General features: G+C 45.5%; 1 protein-coding gene and 1 long non-coding RNA gene across 4 annotated transcripts; one reads left to right on the top strand and one right to left on the bottom strand.

Moving 5' to 3' along the window:
- Positions 1-6042: 6042 nt before the first annotated feature.
- LOC100846071 (zinc finger BED domain-containing protein RICESLEEPER 2-like) lies at positions 6043-9857 on the bottom strand. The gene is made up of 4 exons (XM_024457726.1): positions 9351-9857; positions 6619-8747; positions 6461-6538; positions 6043-6377 (listed from the first exon to the last, which is right to left on the bottom strand). The coding sequence occupies exon 2, from the start codon at positions 8730-8732 to the stop codon at positions 7140-7142; it is 1593 nt and encodes a 530-aa protein (XP_024313494.1). The 5' UTR covers positions 8733-8747; positions 9351-9857; the 3' UTR covers positions 6043-6377; positions 6461-6538; positions 6619-7139.
- Positions 9858-10917: 1060 nt separating this feature from the next.
- Positions 10918-14934, top strand: LOC104583400. 3 transcript variants are annotated; one of them, XR_001407068.2, is made up of 3 exons: positions 10918-12501; positions 13861-13992; positions 14330-14495. It is a non-coding gene; the product is annotated as an uncharacterized LOC104583400 (long non-coding RNA). The 3 variants fall into 3 exon arrangements; XR_001407063.2 differs by lacking the exon at positions 14330-14495 and adding an exon at positions 14502-14934 and having other exon boundaries at positions 10920-12501; XR_002963640.1 differs by lacking the exons at positions 13861-13992; positions 14330-14495 and adding an exon at positions 14502-14934 and having other exon boundaries at positions 10919-12501.
- Positions 14935-17669: the final 2735 nt, after the last annotated feature.

The following is a 17669-nucleotide window of genomic DNA, read 5'->3' as shown; positions in this document are numbered from 1 at the left end:
TTTAGGGTAAATATATACAAAACAAAACTAGTACCATTAGGACTATTATAAAATATATTTTTTGCATTTCTTTGATTTTACATATGTTGGTATTTTTTCTACAAAATCGTCGGTCAAAGTTGAAAAAGTTTGATTTAGGACAATCAGAAATGTACAGATATTAAGAAACAGAGCAAGTAGCTTTATGGATAGGGACGAATTAACCAACAGCTACCGCTGCAATTGCCTGTTACTCCACCACTTACGACGACTAGGCTTGACTTGCAAAGTGCGATGGCGACGGGTTGGGTCGGGTTGGAGCCAAGGTGACGTGGTGACGAAAACGAGCCGCGTAGGTGAGCCTGACTTGTCAGAAATAACATCAAGCGGCATAATCCCACTGATTTTGTTTTCTCCGATAATTAAAGATTGTCCGAATAATTGTGGTTCCGTAAGACTATTAGCATTTTGTGAAACCCTAACCGCTCACCGGAAGATTACTTGAAGATTTTTAGTGCATGTGTGGTGGTTAATTAGGCAGAGGAGCAACCACGCCTATGTTTGTATTCATGCATGCGCGCTCTCTCCCTCTCTGCGAGAGTGCTGCCCATGTATTTACTTTGAATCTCCCCCCTTTCTATTTGCCGTATAGATATACGGGATTTATTTTAGTTTTGTATCTTCAAGCGCGCGCCAGGAATTAAAGTATATAAAGTACTTATCTATAAACTCTATAAAGTTGAATCCCACAAAATGCATTTAATTTAGCAAGCTGCACATACAGTCTATCCACGTCAGCAGCCACGTCACCCTTTCTATCACCGCTTCGTCCCGCGTTGCGTTCCCGTGTCGTCCTGCGGGCGAACCGTGCACCCGTCGCGTCACGTTCTAGCCACAGCGCGCCTGGGCCATGTTCCCAGCCCACCACAGGTTCTTTCGTTGGTTCAATCGACATCTCAAGCGTCTGCATGACTCGTGCGTTCCTGCCCAGTGCACTTCCCCTTCCCCGTCTATTAATTAGCATTAGTTAAAATGAAGCGTCGCGACGATTCTTATAGGTTCCTCTGTTCATCCTTCTTTTTCTTTCATTTCCCCTCGGAGACTAAGTTTCCACCAGTACTCAGTTCTCCCTTGACACGGTTTCAGCGGCCGCGCCAAGCCGCCCTAAAGACGGCAGGTCCGCGCAAGTAAAGAAGGCGAGCCACGCGACGACCGCCGCGAGCATCTCGCGGATGGGGGATTCAAGTGGAGTAGGCGGCAGCGGATTTGGTGGATTCAAATCGGGAAGGGTTGCCATGGTACAAAGAGAGGAAATCATGAGTATTTGGTACAGGAAGGAAATCGCAGGGGATTTGGGGAAGAAGAAAACCGATTTGAAATCTTGCCTTGCCTGCGGTGGTATCGGGAGGTTGCTGGTAGCCTTTGGGGTCAAAAGTAATGATCGGTGGGTCCCACAGACTGAGGGTAAGCATGTGAAGATTTGTATATGTTGGTAAGTTAACTTCATCGTTGCAAGTTTTGGCGCTGGAAGTGCCCTTTAGTGAATCTTTTTTTCTTTTCGAATGTGTCCTTCTGTGAATCGACGGGATGGCCTAATTAAGCCGTTATCAATAAGTGATAACACAAAAAGGAAAGTTATTAAGTGTTTATATAGAATATTAAGGTTTTAGAAACTCACGTGAGATCTAGATGGATTGAGCTGTGGTATGATCGATTTTATTGACGTTGCTTCAGATTGTCCTACTCATACATTGAACTTCATAAGCTTGGCATCCTTTACTTTGTAGATGTTCTAATATTTCCGCAGCAACGCGCGGGGTTTCATCTAGTTATGTAGACAGTTCCTCCCTCGATTGTGAAGACCGAACAGTTTTGATCACTCAAAGCAGCGTACCCATCGTACTTCGTAGTAGAGTAAGTGACGTGGTTATGACTAACCACGTACTCGACTCGAGCATACCCGGTACATCCCAGCTGGGCCCCACAAGGAAGCCTACTTCAACTAGGCCTGGCAATGGTTCAGGTATAACTGGTTTTGTATAACTGGGTTTTACTTTCGGGCTTGTTTGGTTCAGGTTAAAATGGGTTAATTGTCGAAACGGTTCGGTTTGGGTTAGGTTCACGCCAGAAACAGGTTGGGCTAGTTCAGTTCGGGTTGGAACAGTTTACTTCAAAACCAAAGAAGCCCATGGGTTAATAACCGATCATGTTGTTGGCTGATGCAGGGGTCACGTCGAGGATGGAGAGCACGATCTGCTTGAGCTCGACCTTCACGGCGAGGAGCGGCTGCTGCACCGCCTCGGGACAGCCCCGCCGCAGCTGCGCCTAGGCGCGCTCGACACCGGAGGCGTGGCCGTTCCGCCCGCTGCCGCCGAGGCAGGGAGCTCGAGCGCGACAGACGACGGAGAAGCAGAGCTCGAGCGTGCGGCAGTGGAGCGGGTGCACGCCAGGGCCACCTGCGTTGGCCGTCGCGCGCCCGCGTGCAGGCCTGGCGGAGAATCAAGCCGAATCAGGGATCGTATGGCCTCTCTCTGCCTCTTTGGGGATCTGATTGAACAAAGAGTCAAAAGCAATCTGAATTCACCATTTGGGTTGGAAACAGGTTGAACCATGGTTTTAGAATGGTTCTAAATTGCACCTTTAGATTGAGTTCGGTTGATTTCACACGCAGTCTAGATCAGTTCGGGTCTCAGAAGATAATCAGTAGGTCAGTTTGAGTTTGGGTGCGGGGAGAGAAGTTGCATGGTTTGGTTTAGGTATGGATCAGTTCCTGAACCATTCTCAGGCCAAACATCGACTCCAGGAGTTTACATGCCAAATCTTGCGACTCAAGACAAGGAAAGTTAATTAGAGTATATCTCCTCATTGTAACCGACTTGGACTCTACCTGAGACCTGAGTTTCTGCATATACAAAGGACCAAGAGGGGGAGCCAAGAGAACACCCCCCCCCCCGCCCCCCCAACTTAGATACAAGTCGCCTAGACGCACTCAACGACTCGGTGCATCTAGACTCTGCGGCACCCTATTGTAATCGACTCATCAATACAGATCCGACAAGCAGGACGTAGGGGTATTACCTCATAGAGGGTCCTGAACCTGGGTAAATCGTGTCCCCCATTTCCTTGTTAACCGACGAGTTCACCAACACACACTCGAAATCTTTCCTTGATACAACTGCATCAATATGGACATTGTCGAAGTTACATCTTCGTCAGTAAGCGGTGTTTTTTTTTCTACCGATAAAACACCTCTTTATTCATTGACAATAATAGCTACATTGTTCAAGAGTAGAGATGCAATACTAGGAGGTGTGGTCGTGTGGATCGAATCCATGCTCCGGGAGGTGCAATACCAGAGGTGTGGTCGTGTGGATCGAATCGATGCTCCAGGAGGTGCGATACTAGAGGTGTGGTCGTGTGGATCGAATCCACACTCCGGGAGGTGCAATACTAAGAGCAAGAATAATAAGGTGATGCAAACCAGGCTATAAGAATTTAAATATGTTATTTTTGCTTGGTTGGAGGGGAAAGAATAGGAGAGAGAAAATAAGTGGGCTATTAGCTAATAGCCAGCTGCAACGCATGCTCCTAGGAACCATATGAGAATGCAGTGTATGTCATGTGTTGATAAAATATTACAATCTTATAGCCTACTACTCCCTCCGTCTGGGTATCTTAGTCTGATCTCCCCGAAAACGCAATTCCCTAATCTAAGGCGATTTTTCCTTTGTAGCCCAATCCCATGGATTGTCTTGGGCCACCGTAATAACTGCTCCTCGCGCGAATAGTTGTGCCTTCCCAAAACGTGCTCCTCGAGCCTTTCCTCTTCCCCTCGCATAGCATCGTATCTCATCTCCCCGTGCACCTTCTTCTTCCTCTCCGCTAGACATGGCTGCTGGCGACTAACGGAGAGATGGTGAGATCTCCCGAAACCCGCGTGCCCTCTTGTTCTCTCATCGATCCCATGGCGGGGTTGATGCTGTGGACGACGGGGCACGAGGTGCCGCCGGCTGCTGGGGATGACGGGGTGCGACCTACTGCTTCGGTGACGCCGGCCCCTCCGGTGGCTGTAGAAGCGAGTGCCATGCAACAAAAACTCCATCCTTCGCTCTAAAAGTTGTGGTTTTATGCAACTTTCTCTTTATTTATATAGGAGCTCAGTGATCTCAACAAGACACCCAACGTAAGACAAAAATGTTCCAACACTACACTACCCGAAGGTTCGGTACATAAACTAAAACTGGACTACCCTGATGAGATAGGAATCAATTCCTGACTTGACAGACATGACCAGGGGATCATCTTATATTTTCGACATCTTATTAACAGACTCTGAACTGACACGACTCCAAAAACTAGACGAGCACACATAGGGGTAGGGTGCGTGTACGTGCGTTCATAGGGGTGGGTGTACGTGCGTGTGTGTGAGTGCTTGCGTTTGTACTGTGTTTCTAAAAAAAAACTAGACGAGCACAATTGTGCTTAGACTCACGCACATACTATAACATATGCATATCATACATGTCAGAGAATCGGATGAATTATTCATGCAATTAATTAAACATCTGGATGAGGGACAGAGAGGTTAAACGGACGATCCAACCAACCAATTCCATGCCTGTTAGAATTAAAATTGAGGGATACAGAGACGACGCATGCACTGGTCATGTACGTCGATCTTATGGCTGCAGTGTGCATCATTTTGATGCAGAGGCCGGGGGTTTCAACCTATCTTTTGAAAAAAAAAATGTACGTCTTACTTGCACCACGCCATTGATCCAAACCCTCAACGTTTGCATCGTTTACGATTACGAGCTAGGTGTGGTGGGCGGAGGCAATGGAGCGAGCGGCGTTTCCGATGTTGGCGGCGAAGGCGCTGGAGTTCCATCTTTACCACCGGGATAAAGATGGCCGTGTGTGTCATAGCTTGCTGCATGATGTCCTTCTCCTCCAGGGTTATCCGTGCCACCGGGACCGCCTCCATCACCTGGGGTTTCACCTTTCCATGTGGTGTGGCCACCCCGCGATTCGTCATCACCGCTAGCACGTCCATTAACTGCTGATCTGCTGCGAGTGCGACCTTTATGTTTCCTACCTCTAAGCCCACGGCCATGGCAGCCTCCTCCACCAGACTCAATCCCAACAACGCCACCGCCACGGTCAATCTCTTTCTCCTTCTTCAGGCGACGTTCATCGGCGGCCGCCAGTGCGAGTCCTAGTCCTAGAGCCATCATCACCGTCACGGCCAGACACACGCGCCTCCCCATCACTTCTGTGGCTTAATTAGCTTAATTAGCTTTGGCACGGCCCGGAGCTAGTGATGCTCTGGAGCTGGCCTCTCAGAGACGCATGCATATGTACATATATATACTGAGGAGGGTAGACCGACCGAAGCTTATTGGCGGGTCGTCTCCTGGATGAGCTAATGCAGTTCTGCCCGATTCGACGAGACTATCTATCTGTAGACTGATGCAGATGGCTAATTAAGACCCCACGTACACGAGCGAAGAAGCATGCTTGCTAGTACGTACTTTCTTTAGTTGTGCATACATATAGCATTTACAGCTTTTCTCCAAATAATTGTACATTTCGATTTTCAAATCCTAGTTACTCTTAGTTTTCCGAAACAAATAGTATAGTTGACTATACTATTTGTACAATTATTTGGAGAAAAGCTACTCCTAGTAGCACAGCTCCGCCTGGACGCCGAGCCAGCTCGGCCAGGCCCGGCCCGAGCTCGCAAGAGCTCACCGCCTGCGAGCCGAGCCTGGCTCGGCCCAAAAACCAGACGAGCCACTTTTGCTGGCTCGGCTCGGTCCGGCAGCTCGATCCGGCTCGGTCCGGTAGCAAAGCAATTCAGTAAAAACAGCAGCAGCACTGCAGCAGCCATCAGCTCAGTTACAGGCAACAAAAACAAGCAGCAGCAGCCAGCAGCAACGATCAGCAACAAGCAGCAGCACGTAACGATCAGCAGCAGCGATCAGCACATTCAGCAGCAACCAGCAGCAGCTAAACAGTCAAACAGCAAGTAGCCAAGCGCCCAAGCAGCAGCACAACAAGCAGTACACAGGCATATAAAATGGATAGCAACAAGCAGTAGGACAGCAGCACAGGCTGCACAACACAGGCACACACAGTCAGCCACACATTACACAGGCAGTCCACAACTCCACATTAGTACATTACACAGGCAGTCCACACATTACGACGAGTTCAACCACATAACGACAAGTTCATCCTCATGACGACGAGTTCAACCACATAACGACAAGTTCATCCTCATGACTACGAGTTCAACCACATAACGAAAACACAAACAAAAGGTCTTCAACTTCCAATCTTTCTCCATACATTTTGACCTCCAACTCCAAGCATCTTACTCCAACCAAATGCAAGGTCTATAAAACATTTGTGAAATATTGTAAGTAAAGGAATCAACTAAATGCAATTAACACATGAAAACTTAATTTTCTTGTTTTACCTGCTAGTAGTTGCTTGCCATTGTGCTTTTGGGAAGTTTGATCTTCTCCACATCCTCCTCCTCATCTTCCTCTGCCTCCTGCATTTTGTGCAATTTATCAATAAGATTTTGTAGATGTAAATCTTGTAATGAAAATGACAAATTATATGAAACCATACCATGGCATTCAAGTCTTTGTGAGACCCTTTGATATAACTAGCTCAACACACCAAGGCCTCAACCATGACCGGTTTTAGAGAGCTACAGAAGTCATCAAGCATCCTTCCACCGGTGCTAAAGGTAGACTCCGAGGAGACCGAGCTAGCGGGAACGGTTAAGAACCTTCTTGCCATCTTTGCCAACACAGGATATCTAAGGGCATTCACCTTCCACCACTCAAGAAGGTCGAAGGAAGCACTCATTTCCACATGTGGATCATCAATGTAGTTTCTAAATTCACTTTTGGATGGCCTATTTGAGGTAGAATGCAAGAAACTAAGGAACTCTGCATCTGAAGCTGGCATGGAGCTACTTGCCATGCTCGATGACTTATGTGATGATGAACTAGGCCTTTGTTCAGCTTGCTTCTTTTCCGCATCATATTTTTCATACAAACTCTCCAACTCTTGCTCCACGAGCTCAATCTCAACTTTAGCCCTCTCAGCCCCGTAGATCTGTTTTAGGCACCACTGCACATAAATCATCTTGTACCTTGGGTCAAGAAAGGTGCAATCACCATTAGATTGTTCGGTTCTTCCCAATAGTTGTCAAACTTTTCCATCATAGCTATCCCCATTGCACCAAATGTCTCATCCGTACTCTCCTTCACCTTGATCAATGCTATCTTCATGCTCACAACATGGGGGTAGAAAATGTTAGCCGTGGGGTAATATTGACCTGAAAAGGCAGTGGTAACTCTAGCAAAGGCAAACAGCAATGGCTCGATCTGCTCAAACATGGCCCATTCATTGCGTGAAGGCTCCCACTTGTAGCTGGCATCGGAAATGGCATAAGTAGCTAAGGCTTGCTTGTATGGAACTCCTGTCTTGATCATCCTATAGGTAGAACCCCACCTTGTGCAAACATCAAGGTGCAAGTGCTCTCCAACATCAATCCTCAAGTCTCTGCAAATCTCAACAAACTTGTGTAGCCTTGCTGGGGATTTTTTGAAGTACTTGACCGTCTCTCTCAGATTTGAGATCAAGTCCTCCAAACATGCTGCCCCATCCTTTACAACCAAGTTAACGATGTGAGCACAACAGCGAACATGGAAGTAGTTGGCCTCAAAGTTCACCCCCCTCCGAAAAGCAAACTTCGCCTTCAAATCTCTTACAGCAACATCATTGTTTGAAGCATTGTCTAGTGTGATAGATACCACCTTATCTTCTATCTTCCATTCAATCACACAGCTCCACAAAGCATCAGCAATGACATGTCCAGTGTGTGGGGTGTCTAACTCCACAAAAGCAAGCACCCGGGTCTGCATCTTCCAGTTCTTATCTATGTAGTGTGCCACAACACACATGTAAGATATGGTATGATTGCTCGTCCACATGTCTGTAGTGAGACCAATGTACTTCACATTCTTCAAAGAACTTTTCAGAATCTCCTTTTCTTTCTTGTAAACCCTCAAACACTCAGCTCTTATTGCCTTCCTGCCAATGAACTGATAAAGTGGATTCAAGTACCTCATGATTGCGTTGAACCACTCGTGTTCCACCATTCTGAACGAGTACTCATGGACATCGATCATCTTAGCAATAAGCTCCTTCATGGTGGCATGATCATACCCAGGTGCCAAAAGAACTGACTCATCTGAGGCACTACTAGCTTTCGCTGGCTTGTACCCAAGGCGTGTTTGAATTTGAAACCTTGCTGCATGACTCTTCAATTTCTGGTAGTTTTTCATATGCCTATTCATGCTAGAAGTACTTGAGCCTTGAGTGTACTTATACTCCTTGTCACAATACTTGCAAATAGCCTTCAAATCCCCCTCTAAACTGCCTCCCTCCTCAAGTGGTTGCTTCTTAAATACCCTCCAACACGGAGCATTCTCTCTATGTTTGGATTTTATTTTGACCCCTCCAACTTTCACACCCTTCTTGCTTTTTTCTCCACTTACATGCCCTTCATCTGAATCCACAGCCACAGTTTCTTGATCTACCTCATCAGTACCACGGGAAAACCCAAATAATGGATCATCGTCAGACATGACATCGTCAGATAAATCTTCATCCTCATCCATACTGATATTCTCTTCTGCCGGCTCATATTCCTTATTCTGTTCATCCATGCTATCCTCGGGCACCTATATAAGAAAGTGTATACATAAATGAGTACATTTTGTTTGCTGTCCATGGAAACATATTAATTTTGACAAATGACAACAATGTTGTATGCATAAAAAGAAATATGATACTTGCTGTCCTGTCCATGAAAGTGAAACATACTAATTTTGACAAATGACAACAATGGTGTATGGATACTGCAGAAATGAGATATACAAGCTGCCATGAAACATACTGATTTTGACAAATAAAAACAATGTTGTATGGATAAAAAGATATATGATACTAGCTTGCTGTCCTGTCCATGAAACATACTGATTTTTACAAATGACAACAATGGTGTATGGATACTGCAAAAATGAGATACTTGCTGTCTTATATACAATTTTTACATACTAAAGTATACAAGCTGCCATGAAACATGCTGATTTTGACAAATGACAACAATGTTGTATGGATAAAAAGAAATATGATACTAGCTTGCTGTCCTATCCATGAAACATACTGATTTTAACAAATGAGATACTTGCTGTTCACAATTCATACAAACATGTGCAATTCTCCATTTCATACAAGCACACAATCATACAAGCTGCCATTGAGTGGTTGGTTCTCAATCTCACCTCTCCTCTTCTTCCACGGTCGTCCCTGAAGCAGCAACACCGCGGGTGCCGGCCCTGGAGATTCTTGAACCAGATGCCACGGCAGAACCAGATGCCACAGCCTGGTCAGTGAGATCCTGGCGACCACGGCGAGGAGGAGGAGGAAGACCCTGACCCCTACGTCACGTTGCCAGAGCGGGTGCTGCTGCTGCAGGAGCGTCGACGAGCACAATCGTTGGGTTTGACTTCGAGCGAACCTTGCCGTCCCCAAGCTTTCCCGGCGGCGCCTTCTTCCCCACGGTCGGCTTCTTCCCCTTCAACGGTGCGGGCTTCATCCGCATCAACGAAGAGATGAGACGCTCCTTCTCCTTCGCCGGCTGGTCCTTCTCCATGGCGGTGGCGGGCTGGCGGCGGCTCGCTCTGGGTGGGGAACTGGGGGCTGGGGAGGGAGGGAAATTGGGGTTCTAGCTTGTGGTCGCCGGTCGGGGGTGCATGGGCATGGCTCCGCGACTTGCAGGCGGCGGCGGCGGCGGGCGGCGGCTCGCTCGGGGTGGGGAGGGAGGGGAACGAATTGGGGAGGGCGGCGGCGGCTCGCTCGGGACGAAGGAACGAGCGAACAACGAGTGGATTCGGACCTAGGACGCTGGATTTTGGAGGCTTGGGCTGGGCCGGAATCGATCGCGGTCCAGGAGGTGGCCCAAACTCGCGAGCTCGCCGAGCTGGACCGAGCTGGCTCGGCTCGGCCCGAAGATTTCGCGGGCCATTTTCGTGGGCTCGACTCGCTCGAGAAAAATATGAGCTCGGGCCGAGCTGGCTCGGCTCGTCATGGGCTCGGTCCAGCTCGCCGAGCTGGGCTCGAACGTCCAGGCGGAAGCACAGCTACCATTAGTTGACTATACTAGTTATTGCACTGGCTATAAATAACTGGACAACAAGTTGGACAGTTGACTCTACTGGTTTTTTTGGCGGGGAAAAGTTAACTATTCCCCGGTCCCAACTTTTCACTGAGACCAAGAAGGCTAGAGCGGACATGTAGCAAAATACAAGTTTGTTGCAATAGTCACGAGCAAGAGGAGCTACTTCTATTACAGCTGGCAGGCGGCGATCAGTTAGCCACGCAGGGCTGTGGAACCAGGCTTGACGTCGCTGCCATCTTCGTCTTCTTCTTCATGGAAAGGGCTGCGGCGAGGATCCACCATGCTCGCACCGGAGATCTTGAGTAGTCTCCCAGGAGATCAGTTGACTATACTGTTATCCTTGCGTATCGCACCTAGTGAAAGATCTTATATGTTTTGCCTAGGAAACATAAGATCTTTGCTGCTAATGGCATCGAGACCGAGATCGATAGACAGGAATGCGCTTTATGCCCGCCCACAATTGCTTTCCTAATTGACCCATGCAAACAACAGTGCCAGTCAGCGCCGCGCACTTGCATATGTTACACTAATTAATTGCTCCACTAGCTGTCTAGGCCGGCCGGTGCAAGCAAATGTAATGCAAAAGAGATTTTCATCTGTCGTGATGTTAACTGGATGGTTTATTAGGCAGACAAGCAAAGACGCCGGCCAGCCTATACCAATCTGATCTGCAAGCGATCTTGGATGTCGAGGCGGTCCACCAAACCCACAGTACTCCTCCTAGCAGCCTTAGTTTATCCGGCATCCTCCGATCGAGATTCGAGAGTATCCATTGATCCATGGAAATGCGATTTGGTCGGGGGCGTGGGCAGAAGACGATGCCGAGCCGCAGTCCAGCAGCGCGCTTTGTATCCGGGCTTGGGCCCACCTGGATATCCTCGTGGGCTGCGACCCACCTGAACTGGGCCTCCTCACAGGTTTTTTTTTTCCCCTCAAAACGAAGAAAACCTGGACCGGTTATTCAGCGCCGGCGCCGCCGTCTCCATCGAAGGTCAGCCATCGCCTTCGGCCCTTCCCTGTTTGTCCCTCTCGGAAGCCTCTGTGCGGCGCACCGTGCTGAACAACGACCGGCAGGCGCTCATCCTGTCCTCTGGACTCCGTCCGGCGCTCGGGTTCGACCAAGACGACGGCGATCTGGTGGCGCTCGAAGGCACGCCTCGCGGGTGCACCGGATCGGTCGCGCTACCCGCTGTTGGGTCTCCTGGATCGGGCAAGCAATCCAAGCTTTCGTAATCCAATTCCAAGCACTGTCTGTTCTAACACTGTTCAGCTTACTCAAGTTCTCCAAATCTCTTTCTTCAGTTGGGGAAAGGGCTGTATTTTCATATGCTTTGTAGTGTTAGGCTGCTAGCCAATTGGAGGAACACACTTGGTGAACAAATTTCTGTAGTTCGTTTAGGCAAGGAAAAATACTGCTGCTTTTGCCTTTTCATTCTTCATATAACTTTTATTAAGGGAGTGCCGGTTCAGAGTTGAATCAAAATGGAACTGCTCGTTTAAGTATTAGCTAAGGTTTGGTTTTACTGTCCACTGTCAACCTCATTTCTGAAGGAATTAGGAAGTTTGTGTTGATATCCACGTATTTGTAGAAAACTGCTGTCCCAGCTTGTCCATGATGTGTCTATCTGCCCTGCAGTGCCGGGATATCGTCTCCCTCCAAATGAAAATCCAAGAAATTGTGGATGTCACACCAAATCCCAGCTACCACCTATCCCTCTGCCGAGATCGGATCATGTTCCTCAAATGCAGAGCTATGCCTCCATTATCAGAGCTTGCAAAACCCAATAAAATACTTGCTCGCATACAGATTGATTCCCTGCTAAATTTTGCTATTCAGATGTTTATGGTTAAGTCATAAATTTGATGGCATGTTCTTTTGCAGAGCAAGCTAATAGTATTAGCCTTTGATCACTTTGCCTACAGAAGTTCAGAAATGGTGCAAAATGATATTGATGGGTTTCCATGTGCACATGGAAGAGTACCGCTTCATCCACTGCTCTTAGTTTTCCATATCATTCTTGGTACTTGTAAGAAGAAACTGAGTCAGTACCCATACTTGTCCAGGCTGATAGACACCGTTGATATATCTGTATCAGTTGTCTGCTTCTCAAGAGGATACCTTCTGTGAAGTTCCTTTCTTGAATGTCACGATATTATATGCAAAATGTTATATCATCAAGCTCTGCTAATGCACAAATGTAAGGCCTGAAGACACCAACACTGTAAATAGCCAAGTATGATGAAGCATATCGAGGGTAAAATCTGAACCCTTTCTTTTGACAGATGGTATTTTAGTTAAGATCATTATGGTGTCTGTTACCAAACTCATTCTGCACATGTGCTTTGTATTTTTACATGAATAGATGTGGCGCTAAATCATTTTCACTGTAACAATTGACAGTCGTAAGATTGTGTACGATAGGTATCTCAAATTAAGCATAACCACATAAAAATGCAACAGAAATAAAAGAAATTGCTTTAGTGAACATTATCTGATGTTGCGTGTAGTATCAGCCTTACCTTACCTCTTGTTTGCTTTTGGATAGATTCTGGGTATTTCTTTTACAGATTCCATTCAGATTAAATTGCTCCTATTGGCCCCTTGCAAAGTTCTCTCTAAATACCACAGAAAAAGACCCAGAAATTTCCTTAAAGGACATTGTAAAAATAAAAATGGCAAAATGAGATTACCATTTGGAGTTATTTTATTCCTTTGACTTCTTTGAACAGTAAAAGCTTAAAGTGAATGTGAATCTATCACCTCTAATTGACTTGAACAGCCCGTTGTATGTTATTGGTAGGGCTCAAAGAAACTTGGAAGCACTGAACATTTTCTTACTTGACAATAATCCTCTACAGCAAAACAAAGATATGTTATGATACTGGGTGTGTGGTAATATTAGATAACAAAACAAAGCAAAGAGAAGGTCAATTATATGGTCCCTATTATCTATAAATAGTTATCAACACTCCAACAGATAGCGTGACTGACTGACTGTTGTACCATGTGAGCTTGTTTGAATGATGCCTGGCATTAAGACTTCTTGTGTTGCTTTTGTAAATGTGATACATCAAGGTTTTGCTTGGATAACATCATAGACTTACTCAATTGGACACATGACATGGTTAGCTATAAGAAAAAAGGGATTTTATAGCTAACTCTATCCACTTTGACAATACTGCCATGTTGGTTCAGACGATGTCTAGGTAGGAGCACGTGCTTAGATCAGAGAAGGGAAAAGGTAAGACATGGGTGCTGACCAAAGAAATTGTCAGCACTGAAGCTTGGTATTCCGTCCTTCTATTGTTCTGCACTGAACCACAATTCTTCGTATTACGTTCTATATAGTGATTTACCACTTCATTCTGGCATCTGAAGAGGAAAATTCATCAGTATAGTTGCGCTGTTGCATTGTAGGCCGTATCTTTTTCAAAAGATTACATGGAAGAGGCACGCCACACACACATCGCATTCACGACATAGACCTATGCGCGTGCAGGGCACGCGCTAAATTTGCGGTGGCGAGATTTTTTTTATAGCATTGTAATGTAGGTCGTTCTCAAGGAATCAATGCAAGCACACATTTTTAGACTACCACACCAATTTTTTGCAGGAGAAAGCCAAATGGTGGTCTGAATTCAACACAACGTCAGACGCATCTCTGCGTCGTAGTCTTGCGAGACTTGTGCAGGCCACAAGCCTCTCCATCTGTTCTGTCCATATAAGCAACACCCATGCCATTCCGGTACGTTTCCTTCCACGATCCTCCTTGCAACTTGGTGATTGGAGATTTCTATCAGGAAACAGCTGAAAACGAACAGTAGCTGCCATAGCCTCATCCAGGGCTCCATGTTGCCCTTATCTTGTTCACCGGAGGTTAACGGCCTTCGTCTGAGATTTAGCTATCAATGCTCCCCATTCATCACCGAAAGTCGCAGCAGCGGCACCGATCAGCACAGAATATTTGCCCCTGTTTCGATCCTTTCATAAAAAAGCTCCATTCAGGACGTTTTCAGTCAGGGGAGAGTGCGAGCGAACGGCTGCGAGATGTCTGAAAAAATGAGAGTGATTTTGTTTGGCAGGTTCTTTGTGTGCAAAGTCAACTAGTCCATATGGTCCTCTTTGGTGCACCTTTAGAACCTGTCTTTTTTGGGTGCCTTCCAATGATTCCCAAAGGTCAAGAAGCCAAGCTAGCTAACCAGCTAGCTCTGCTAGGAGCCACTTGCATATCTGATGGCTGTTACTCTCTTACAGTGGCAAGCTAAAGGAGAGGTGATGAGAAGATAGGAAACGAAGCAGCAAGGCCAGATCGACAGAGAAAGCAACCGGTGATCAATAGGGGCTAGAATGATCAGAAAGCTCCAGGGGCACCCGAATTTTCGCCCCCGAGATGTCGCGTTTTCGCCTCAATTTGTTGTCTGAACCTTTGGTGGTTCAGACCAACACTGCCAAAATAAAATGGTTCATCATTTGGTCGATTATATGGTCCCTATACTGTGGTATGAAATTGTTTTACTTAATCAGTGACTCATAGGCTCGTAGCGAGTAGTTGCATGTTGCCTTCACTGGCTCTGTATTAATTACTATATATCATTAGCCTTAGACTGAAACATTTCGACTTGTTGCTGTCACCCAATCTATTTGGTACTATTAACTGATATATACTCATCTGTGGCATTTCCTGAAATTTGGATACTCCGACCATGATGACGTGGCAGGTTCAGGATTCAGAGTGTCCGCATAATTTCCTCGTTGGTTTTGGGATTGACAGCACGGATTAATTTTCAGAACTGAATGTAATATTTAGTGATGACACAAACTGGTGCAGTTTCCTTGACTTGTGCGTCTATATGGTATTTTTGAACTAAGGAGCCTAACTGATTGAGTTCAAAACTCTTCAGATGTGTGTTAGTGATCAAATTAGTACACATTCAGAGTAAAATTACTCGCATAGGAGTCTTGTCATTAGATCCGATCCAATTTGGCAATCCGAGATGTTGGTCAAAAGAGGGAAAACATTAACAGCACTGTTGAATTAGGTCTACCACACACCTTTGGTAAAGTCCAAGCCCTCACTATAGATGTAGACCACACGCTGCATTGCAGTCCTTCAAGGTGGCATTCAGCTGTTCGTGCATGCAATCACAATTAAGGCCTTGTATATAATTCAACTGAGCTTTACAGCTACAGCAAGTGAAAAGTTAATTAGGTCTTGCACAGTGTACTTAAACAGTTGCCGTTGCATATATAGGTTGATGATCACACTCTTTTAATTCGTGCTAGTGTAGAGACACTGTGCATGCTTTATATAGATCTTCTCCCATGCATGCTTGCACAAGTACTCTTATGACGACACATTGTTCTCGATCATGTGTTAACTAAGTAGTATACTCACCCCTCATATGGCATGCACTTGCCCGGTTTCCTAGTAATGTGCATTATGTTAATCCATATCATATCACATTCTATTAAGTAGCAATGGTTAATTATTAATGTAAATGACTTTTTCTTTGAAAAGTCATTTTTCTAGTACTCCCTCCGTCCAACAAAGTATGCTTCAATTTTGACTAAATTTGAATCTATATATTAAGTCATGTCTACATATATCCAAATTTTGACAAACTTAAGATATCTTTTGTTGGACGGAGGGAATATTGATTTTTTTTCTTTCTAGAAAAATAAAGCAGTGCATGTCTCTGTTGTGTACTGCTAGTACTATCATGTAGTAGTACACGTACTGGTGAAGATACATGGTGTGGCATCACATGCACCAACTACCCTAAAAAGGCTGCTGTGTATGTAGGTGGATCTGTTCTCAATGAATATAATGGCGACACCATGAACTCATAAGGTGCAAAGGGCTGTTGTAAGCGTAGGCCCTCCATATATCTCGCATACATTCGATCCATACATTGATATAGTGAATTACCGGGTCAATAATAATCCAACTGATTAAACTGATGGTTGAAAATATATATCCTCTAGATCAGAATATGCTCCTGATCAGAGTATATATAGGGGCATATATATGGAGATTTACAAATAATAACAATCAATTAACACACGGATCAGCTTAAGCACTCAAGTCAGAAGATGGGAGACATATATCTTACGGTGTGAACAGAAAATATTCTCGCATCATTCCTGCCATTAGTTTGGACTTTGGATGCTAGCATCGTAGGGCATTATTCTTTACAGTCGAATTTCCAAATGCATATACCGATGTTGGGTGGACGACAGGCATAAGACTGTGTCCATCGATGTTTGACTAAACCAAATTAACCGATAAGATTGTGTCCAACAAAAACAAATTAACCAAACCAACAAAAAGAATTTTGAGAGATTAATGAATCCCCACCTGAGTATCATTAATTTCTCAAAAGAAGAGGTTACAATATGGTTTGCAAAATGCGACGATAGCTAGTCACGGCAAAGAGTCGACGGCTACCTTTTCTTTTTGACGAATACGACGGCGCCGTTTTCCATTAATAAGAGTTGGAATTTACAGAGAAGGGGTTACAGAATGAGACAAGTAAAAACTAGAAAACAATTAGGAAGTTGGCCATCTCTCGGGAGACCGAACACGGTGGAAAAAAGAGGCAACCATCATTCTAACCCTAGAGCACCTTTAAAGCCAGCAGAACGCCACAGTCGGATTTCGTCCGAGATGGCATCCGTGATCTGTGTGGAAGATCTGGCAACAGCATTGAAAGCATAGAGACCAGTCATCTACGAATAATTTGGATGACGATGGACTCGTACGTGTCCATCAATCGGGTATGAATCAAGTTTAATTTGGACGGAGATATTTTTGCAACAAAAAGAAACTACTCCTTCCGTTTCATAATTTTTGTCTCAAATTTGCTCAAAAATGGATGTATCTATTTCTAAAAAGTATCTAGATACATGTAAATTTTTGACAATTATGGAACGGAGGTAGCAGGCTGCAGCAGTAGAACATTATCGATCGATCAAGTCTGTTCTGATTCCTTGTGGCTAATAGTAGAGCATTATCAAGTCTGTTTAATTTTGCAACAAAAAATATACAGTACTATATATATAACTAGGAGTATTTTGTTTGCATGATTTGTCGGGTAGCTTAGCCAGCCAGTATATATGCATGGTCGCTGTCGGGAGGGAGAAAGGTGCGTGTGCGTGTGGAGCGCGTGGCCGCGGACCGGCGGCGCGTGCCGACCACGCACATATCCTTGCCACGTCCGTCCTTTACACGCCACATATACAGTACGGCACGTAAAAGCTAGCTCAAGATTCTTTCCATTGTTGTTGCCTTGCACGCCAAATCAAGCTATTCCTGCCCGGGAGATGGAGATCGGATGTTTTTCTCTCGGGTAATTTGTTAATGTGTGCACGGCTCTACCTCTGTCGAATCTCGATCTCCCTGGCGTCTTGTTTACTGTATAG

This window comes from Brachypodium distachyon, chromosome 1, assembly GCF_000005505.3.
Source record: "Brachypodium distachyon strain Bd21 chromosome 1, Brachypodium_distachyon_v3.0, whole genome shotgun sequence".
In the NCBI taxonomy this organism is placed as follows: domain Eukaryota; kingdom Viridiplantae; phylum Streptophyta; class Magnoliopsida; order Poales; family Poaceae; genus Brachypodium; species Brachypodium distachyon.
Note: the sequence above shows the minus strand (reverse complement) of the source record. Positions and strands in the feature narration are given on the sequence as shown.